The following is an 8,915-nucleotide window of genomic DNA, read 5'->3' as shown; positions in this document are numbered from 1 at the left end:
CAAATAATTAATATATATATATATATTTCATAACAATTTTTAATCAAAGTTTCAATAGCCAGCTGAGCCAGAAAATTATTTCTTACATAACTCGTGGCATGAAGTAATAGTAGTAGTAGTAGTAGTAGTAGTAGTAGTAGTAGTAGTAGTAGTAGTATTAGTAGTAGTAGTAGTAGTAGTAGTAGTAATAATAGTAGTAGTAATGGTAGTAGTAGTAGTAGTAGTAGTAGCTGTAGTAGAGGTAGTGGTAGTGGTGGTGGTGGTGGTAAAAGCTGCAGCAATAGCAGCCGTAGTTGTTGTCGCCAAGTTTTTTTTTGTTTAGTTTGAAAAAGAAAATACTTCAAAAGTACCAGAAATTCTACAAGTAGTTGAGATTGCTCTTTCAGAATTCTCATAGTAGCATTGTGAGAATTAAAAACTGCCGCCAAAGTTCTAGTATTGGTAAGGCAACTTGTAATTAGGAGTAGGTATTTGTAGTAGGTGCCAATGGTTTCGAAATATTTATATGGATGACATTTTTTTGTGGTATTTTCTGGTGGGGGTAAGGCATTCCCGCAAACCCCTCTCTAGTGATAATCATGTAGAAATGATTTTGTAATTATTTAGTATTATTTTGTAATAATTTTGTAATTATTTAGATGATACGTTTTAACGGCTCTATAGCGGTGATTGTAGTTGATTTTTCGCGCGTAAAAGTTCACAACAAATTTTGAAAAATTTGATTAAGATGAAAAAAGGCATTTTGGAAAAAGTAATTATAAATTTTTAGAGAGAGAGAGAAAGAGAGAGAGAGAGGGAGAGAGAGAGAGACAGAGGAAGAGAGAGAGACAGACTGCAACGTATGGAATCACAAATTATGAATAAAATGATGGATAGATAGAGAGAAAGAAAAGAATGAGATAATAATCATTTCTTGTTTTCCTCAAGGATGGAGCGATGAAATACAAAAAGAGTGAATGATTTCAATTTTTAAAATTCTCTCCCTTTTTCTCTTTCTCTTTCTTATTTTTCGTCTATTTCAATCTTTCTCTCTCTCTCTCTCTTTTTCTCTCTTACTTTCTTTCTTTCTTTCTTTCTTTCTTTCTCTTTCTCTCTTTTTCTCTCCCACTCTTGAATTTTGAAAAAGGAATGAAAATGATTGAAAGAACGAGTAATCAAGTTAGGAACAATAATTTAAGTGAGAAAAAATAATCTCTCTCCCCTCCTCTCTCTTTTTCTGTTTCTCACTCTCTCTTTCAAAAATTAAAAAAAGAATGAATAAGATTGAGAGAGTAAATAAAAATGACAACAAGCGTTCGAATCAGCAGCCGTCGCTAGGCAACCATGACCAACTTCCGGTTATTTCAGAATGCCGAAAATAATTTTTTTTATCTCATTTCATTTTACATCTTTGCTTTTATTTATTCATCTTTATTCTTTGGTTTTTTAATCTTCAATTTATTTGTTCTTTTCAATTTTACGACGACGACGATGATGACGATGATGATGATGAGGAGGAGGAGGAGGATGATGATGACGATGACGAGTTTGGAGAGCGTGCCACAAAAGTCATTGAGTTGAGCATCATTGTTCGCCTACGACACTTCAAACTTCTATATTGTCTAATTTCAAAAGATCATTACCGTCATCGTCACCATCGTCATCATCATCATCATCATCATCATCATCATCATCATCATCATCATCATCATCATCGTCATTATCATCATCATCATCGTCACCATCGTCATCGTCATCATCATCATCATCATCTTGAACAGGTGATGAAATGCAGGTAGCTCAAGCCTCAAAACCGCACTCCACACCACTGACCCTTAAATGGTGAGATGCTGGTGATGAAGAGTATGGTGACACACACACACGCACGCACAAACACAGAAAAAAAGAGAGAGAGAGAGAGAGAGAAGAGAAACACACACACATACACAGAGGGAAGAGAGAGAGAGAGAAGAGAGAGTGAAACACACACACACACACACAGAGGGAAAAGAAAGAGAGAGAGAGAGATAAACACACACACACACACATACACACAGCCCCACACACACACAGACAGAGAGAGAAATAGAAAAAAAACACACACATATGCAAACATACAGACGTAGAAAAATCTATATCTCTCTTCTCACACACCCACAGAGAGAGAGAGAGAGAGAGAGAGAGAAGGAAGAGAGAAAGAGAGAAAGAAAGAAACAAACAAACACACATACACACCCCCACACAAACAGACAGAGAGAGAGATAGAAAGAGAAACACACACACATACAAACATACAGACGTAGAAAAAACTATATCTCTCTTCTCACACACCCACAGAGAGAGAGAGAGAGAGAGAGAGAGAGAGAGAGAGAGAGAGAAAAGAAAAAGGAAAGAGAGAGAGAGAAGGAAGAGAGAGAGAGAGAGAGAGAGAGAAACACACACACACACGCACGCACGCACACAGGCTGGAGGAAAACTACGAAATGGCGGAAGGGGTCTGCATACCACGGAGTACCCTCTACATGCATTACCTCGACTACTGTGGCATGAACGACTCGCAGCCAGTTAATGCCGCCAGCTTTGGAAAGGTCTGTACTTACATTTCTGTCTGGTGGTCTCATCTCAGTGTCACGAGCAATGTGGGTGGTGGTGCATGAATCCACGTCCGGAAAATTCACCCTGGAGAATTCACCGTGGAGAATTCACCGTGTGGAGAATTCATCGTGGGGGGAATTCATCGTGGGGGGAATTCATCGTGTGGAGAATTCATTGTGAGGGGAATTCATCGTGGGGGGAATTCATCGTGGGGGGAATTCATCGTGGGGGGAATTCATCGTGGGGGGAATTCATCGTGGAAGGAATTCATCGTGGAGGGAATTCATCGTGGGGGGAATTCGTCGTGGGGGGGATTCATCGTGGGGGGAATTCATCGTGGGGCTAATTTGAAATTACATTTTTTGTTATTTCATTAATAGACTGTTCATTGAACGACAGCATTGACGAAGGTCAGGAATCGAACACAACACCAACAACTCTACCAATTAATCGATAAATTAATTAAGCCGAATAATGAATTAATTTTGGCAATTAATTGACAAATTAGGCCGAATGGTGGATAGATTTCGGTATTTTAACGGTCAAACGATAGTTAGCAATTAGTATTATATTGCACGATAGAAATTGAACTTACCGCAGCTGGCCCCCACACAACTAACACAAGATAATTTAAGTAAATGAATTCGGGTTCGATTTCGATTGATAATTAATTAATTAAATGGCTTCACAAATATTTCCGCTCCGGACCTCAATACCTTATAACAATACCACAATGAATTATCCACTATGAATTTTACCCCACTATTAATTTTACCCCACTATGAATTTTACCCCACTATGAATTTTACCCCAGCGTGCGTATGTGTGTGTGCGTGAGTGTGATGATACTACTACTACTAATAATAATTAAGGTGATGACAATAATATTATTTATAACAATAAATTAAATAATAATAATAATAAATTTAATTTTGACTTTATTTTTGCTAGATAATTAGGCAGCAATTTCCTCAGATAACAACGCGAAGACTGGGAACCAGAGGACAATCTAAGTAAAATTATAATTATAACTATAATTATAACTATAATTATAATTATAATAATTATTATAATCATCATTATTTCATCATCATCATCATCACCACCATCGTCATTAGGTATCATTACTATGGCGTCGGGATCAAGGAATCTTCCATCTACTTCGACCTTGCCTATTCAAGGAAAGGATTTTTCAGGTTGGGTTTATTATTATTATTTGTTGATTGATTGAATGAATGAATGAATGAATAATTGAATGAATGGATGAATGATTGATTGATTGATTGATTGAATGATTGATTGACTGACTGACTGACTGACTGACTGACTGACTGACTGACTGACTGACTGACTGACTGACTGACTGACTGACTGACTGACTGACTGACTGACTGACTGACTGACTGACTGACTGACTGATTGATTGATTGATGGATCGATTGATTGATTGATTGATTCATTTATTCATCCAATAATTCAATCATTTATTAATTAATTAATTAATTAATTCATTAATTCATATGATTTTTTTTAAAGATTTTTGTTGAATTTTTTTCTCTCAATTTCAGTAACGCAGACGGCAAGAAAGAAAGTTTGAAGCAAGTTAGTTTGAATGAATGAATGAATGAATGAACGAAAAAACGAACGAACGAATGAATGAATGAATAACTAAATGAATGAATGAATCCATCTCTCCACTTAGTCCTCCATCCATCCATCAATCCATAAAGGTCTACTCCTACTCGCCACGCTCCAAACTGGGCACCATGCTCCCGAACTTCCCGGACCTCCAAGACATCTACCTCCCGCCATCCATCCCCACAGACAGGATTTCCACATTCCTGGTCATGTATCGCACGCACTGCCAGCGAGTCCTCGATAACGTCATACGGGCAAACTTTGAGGAAGTTGGTGTCTTGTTTGCGATACTGATTCACTCACTCACTCACTCACTCACTCACTCACTCACTCACTCACTCACTCACTCACTCACTCACTCACTCACTCACTCACTCACTCATTCATTCATTTATTTAGTCTTTTATTCATTCATTCATTTAATCATTCGTTCATCCATTCATTCATTCATTTATTTAATCATCCCTTCATTCATTTATTCGAGCCAACGCTTCGTGCTATGGCAAATTGTATCGAAAAAAAATTCTTACATTCCAAGAAACACACACAAACACACGCACACACTCCAAAAAACACTCCATACTCACTAACACACACACACATACACACACATACATATATATATATGTATATATACATTTCAAAACACTCACTCACAGACGCACACACACACACACTCCAAAAAACACCCAATCACACACACACACACACACACACACACACACACACACCGCAAGATCCAAAGTTTCTTACTGCACTTCTGGCGGGGTATGCCACAGCACATTGTGCCCCTTATGAACTCGAGGACCGTGGTTGACCTTGTCGGGGTCTGTGACAGCATTCTCTACAGGAGTCTGGCCAACGTTTTGGTGCCCTCTGTCCTGCAGCCCGTGTCTGAAAGGTTGATGTCGTTGGTGTGGTAGCTGTAGTAGCAGCAGCGGCAGTAATAGTAGTAGTAGTAGCTAGAGTAGTAGCAGAAGTAGTAGTGTTAGTAGTAGTAGTAGTGGTAGTAGTAGTAAAAGTAGTAGTAGTAGTGGCGGTAGTAGTAATAGTGGTAGTAGTAGTAGTAGTAGTAATAGTAGTGGTAGTGGTAGCAGCAATAGTAGTAGTGGTAGTAGTGGCGGTAGTAGAAGTAGTCATCCTCCTCATCATCATCATCTTCATCATCATCACCCACCACCATCTTCATCATCATCATTCTCATCATCATCATCACCACCACCATCATCATCATCATCATAATCATCATCATCATCATCATCACCATCATAATCATCATCATCACCATCATCATCATCAGTCTGATTCAGATGATCAGGAAGTTCGCTAGGCATATTGAGGATTGGATAGTCCTCTCCATCCAGGATTTCCCGAAGATTCTACAACAGATGAAAATCGATAGTAAATAATAATACTTATAATAATAATGATAATAATAATGATAATAATAATAATAATAATAATAATAATAATGGGAACATCTTTTATTTTTCACCGTAAAAAACATACAATGATAAAAATATATATATAAATATATATATATAAATATATATATATATATATATATATATATATATATATAAGTTAATGTTAATTAAATAATGCGCAATGATAAAATTTGTAAAAATTGTACAACAAATAATATTAAAAGTTAAGACCATTGATAATAATAATAATGATGATGATGATAATAATAATGATAATAATAATAATATTATTAATAATAATAATGATAATAATAATAATATTATTAACAATAATAGTAATAATATTTGTAGCAATTGGAGTTTGTTTATTATGGTTTACTAATACTACTACTAATGCTGCTACTACTATTACTACTACTACTATTACTGCTGCTACTACTACTACTACAACTGCTGACACTACTACTACAACTGCTACTACTACTGCTACTACTATTACTACTACTACTACTACTATAACTTCAGTTACGGTTTCTTCTACTACTACCAATATTACTAAAAAAAAATAATTATTCAATTAAGTAATAATTAAATTTATCATATAACTGGTAAACAAATTAATTATTTATTTATCAATTTTTTTCAATTCATTATTTACTTATCACAAATATAAAATAATTGACTGATAAAATTTCAAAAAACTTAAAAAAAAAAAACACCCCACGTTAAGTGACACGCAAATTCAGCCAAATGCTAAGAAGACAGGCTTCTCTGAACCATTTATGCCAAGCCGTCAAATCTGTCATATCGTCGCAGCTTCTCTTGCGACAGATGGCTCACGATTGGTCGTGTGTCGACCTCACTAGCGTCTTGAAGCAGACGCTCTTTAGTATGGAGAAGTACTCGCAGAGAGACTACGAGCTCATCACGACTTGTTAGTCTGTTTGTTTTTTGGAGTGTGTTTTGGTGTGTGTTGGTGTGTGAAGTGTTTTTTTTTGCGTGTGTTGGTGTGTGTGTGGTGTGTTTTTTGGCGTGTGTTGGTGTGTGTGGAGTGTTTTTTGGCATGTGTATGTGTGTGTGTGTTAATCTATGTTAAGGTAGACTGTTTTTGGTGTGTGTGTGTGTGTGTGTGTGTGGAGTGCTTTTGGCGTTGGTTTGTAGAGTTCTTTGGCCTGTGTGTGGGCGTGGTAAACTAACACACACACAAAAACAAACATACAAACACACACACACACATACAAACACACATACACACACATGCTGACAGTGCAAAGGGAGTTTGAAGAACTATTGAACGAACAAGTCTGTATTGAAACCTATTGTCAGTGGCTCTTCTCAATTGTCGAAAGATGCGTCAAGATTGTATGTTTTTGTATTTGTTGTATGTTTTTATATTTGTTGTATGTTTTTGTATTTGTTGTATGTTTTTGTATTTGTTGTATGTTTTTGTATTTGTTGTATGTTTTTGTATTTGTTGTATTAGGCATTTGTTTGAAAATTAATGATTTTTTTAAAGTTAATAATTTTCGTAATAAACTCTGATTTACAGCTTTCTAAATAAGTCTTTGTAACTTTCTACAATCCAACTTTTGTCTACAAACAAACATTTCATACAGACACACACACACACATACACTCGTACACACATACACACCTACACACACAAACACACACACCTACACACACAAACACACACACCTACACACATGAACAGCCATCGTCCAAAACCCCGACAAACACATGGGAGATATGTAGGCAGTTTTTGTTGACATGGTCGTGTTACGGGTCAAGGGTTATCAGGGATATGACCTTACAGAGTTCACCAACGTTTGGTTGGTTGGATGGTTTGCTTGTTTGTCTGCTGAACAGTGCTGTCTGATTGGTTGGTTTGCTAGTTGGCGATGTATGATTGGTTGGTTTGTCGGTTAACAATGTTTGATTGGTTGGTTGGTTGGCGAAGTTTGATTGGTTTGTTGTTTGAGCGATTGATTGATTGTCTAATTGGCTAATTTATTTAAATTAAAAAAAACAAAATCAACTAAAAACATCAAACTAATTCCAAAACTTGCAAAATCTACCTTAAGGTTCCTTCCACCTACTCCATTTGATGTTCGACGAGTATGTGATGTACCTCGTTGAAACCTTCCAATTTGATGCCTGGTCCAATCAGCTTCTAACTAGCATCACCAAACATCCCAACACTGGTAATACAGAATTCTGGTTTATTATAATAACAATAATAATAATAATTATTATTATTGTTATTATTTGTTATTTTTGGTTCTTATATACATATACTTTTTGATAGTTTTGATGTCGATTTGCCGTGAAATTTTGAAATTTGTGAATGGCATATAAATAGTAATACCAAATAACAACAACAACAACAACATCAACAACAACATCAACAACAACAACAACAACAACATCAACAACAACATCAACAACAACAACAACATCAACAACAACATCAACAATCCACATCAACAACAACAACGTCAACAATCACTACATCAACAACAACAACCACAATATTATCAACAACATAAACCACAACAACCACAACAACAACAACAATAACAACCACAACAACAACAACAACATTAACAACAACATCAACAACAACATCAACATCAACAACAACATCAAAACCACAACAACAACAACAACGTCAACAATCACTACATCAACAACAACAACCACAATATTATCAACAACATAAACCACAACAACCACAACAACAACAACAACCACAACATCAACAAAAACATCAACAACAACAAAAACAGTTCCCAACATTCCAGAAAGACAATCTGTCATTACTGATGGTAGGGATTTCCTGAATGCAAATTGTTAGTGGCGATAATTAATGATTACTACTACTACCACTACTATTACTACTACTACAACAACTACTACTACTACTACAACTACTATTACTACTACTACTACTACTACTACCACTACTACTACTACTACTACTACTACTACTACCACAACTACTACTACTACTACTACTACTACTACTACTACCACTACTACCACTACTACTACTACTACTACTACTACTACTACCACTACTACTACTACTACCACTACTACTACTACTACTACTACTACTACTACTACTACTACTACTACTACTACCACTACTACTACTACTACTACTACTACTACTACTACCACTACTACTACTACTACCACTACTACTACTACTACTACTACTACTACTACTACTAGGACTACTACTACTACCACTACTACTACTACTACTAC

General features: G+C 36.0%; 1 protein-coding gene across 1 annotated transcript; it reads left to right on the top strand.

The window, feature by feature from the left end:
* Window positions 1-1,768: 1,768 nt before the first annotated feature.
* On the top strand, window positions 1,769-8,496 carry HELRODRAFT_184328 (hypothetical protein; the record flags this gene model as incomplete). Its single annotated transcript, XM_009022453.1, has 13 exons — window positions 1,769-1,821; window positions 2,444-2,567; window positions 3,526-3,587; window positions 3,693-3,770; window positions 4,143-4,176; window positions 4,305-4,481; window positions 4,950-5,113; window positions 5,513-5,613; window positions 6,370-6,573; window positions 6,907-7,001; window positions 7,354-7,456; window positions 7,724-7,843; window positions 8,429-8,496. 13 exons carry the CDS (start codon window positions 1,769-1,771, stop codon window positions 8,494-8,496), a joined length of 1,383 nt encoding a protein of 460 aa, XP_009020701.1.
* Between the last annotated feature and the right edge of the window lie 419 nt (window positions 8,497-8,915).

The sequence above is a fragment of the Helobdella robusta genome (genome assembly GCF_000326865.2).
Source record: "Helobdella robusta unplaced genomic scaffold HELROscaffold_314, whole genome shotgun sequence".
NCBI classification, from domain to species: domain Eukaryota; kingdom Metazoa; phylum Annelida; class Clitellata; order Rhynchobdellida; family Glossiphoniidae; genus Helobdella; species Helobdella robusta.
The sequence above is the reverse complement of the archived record's forward strand: the minus strand, read 5'-3'. Positions and strand labels throughout refer to the sequence as shown.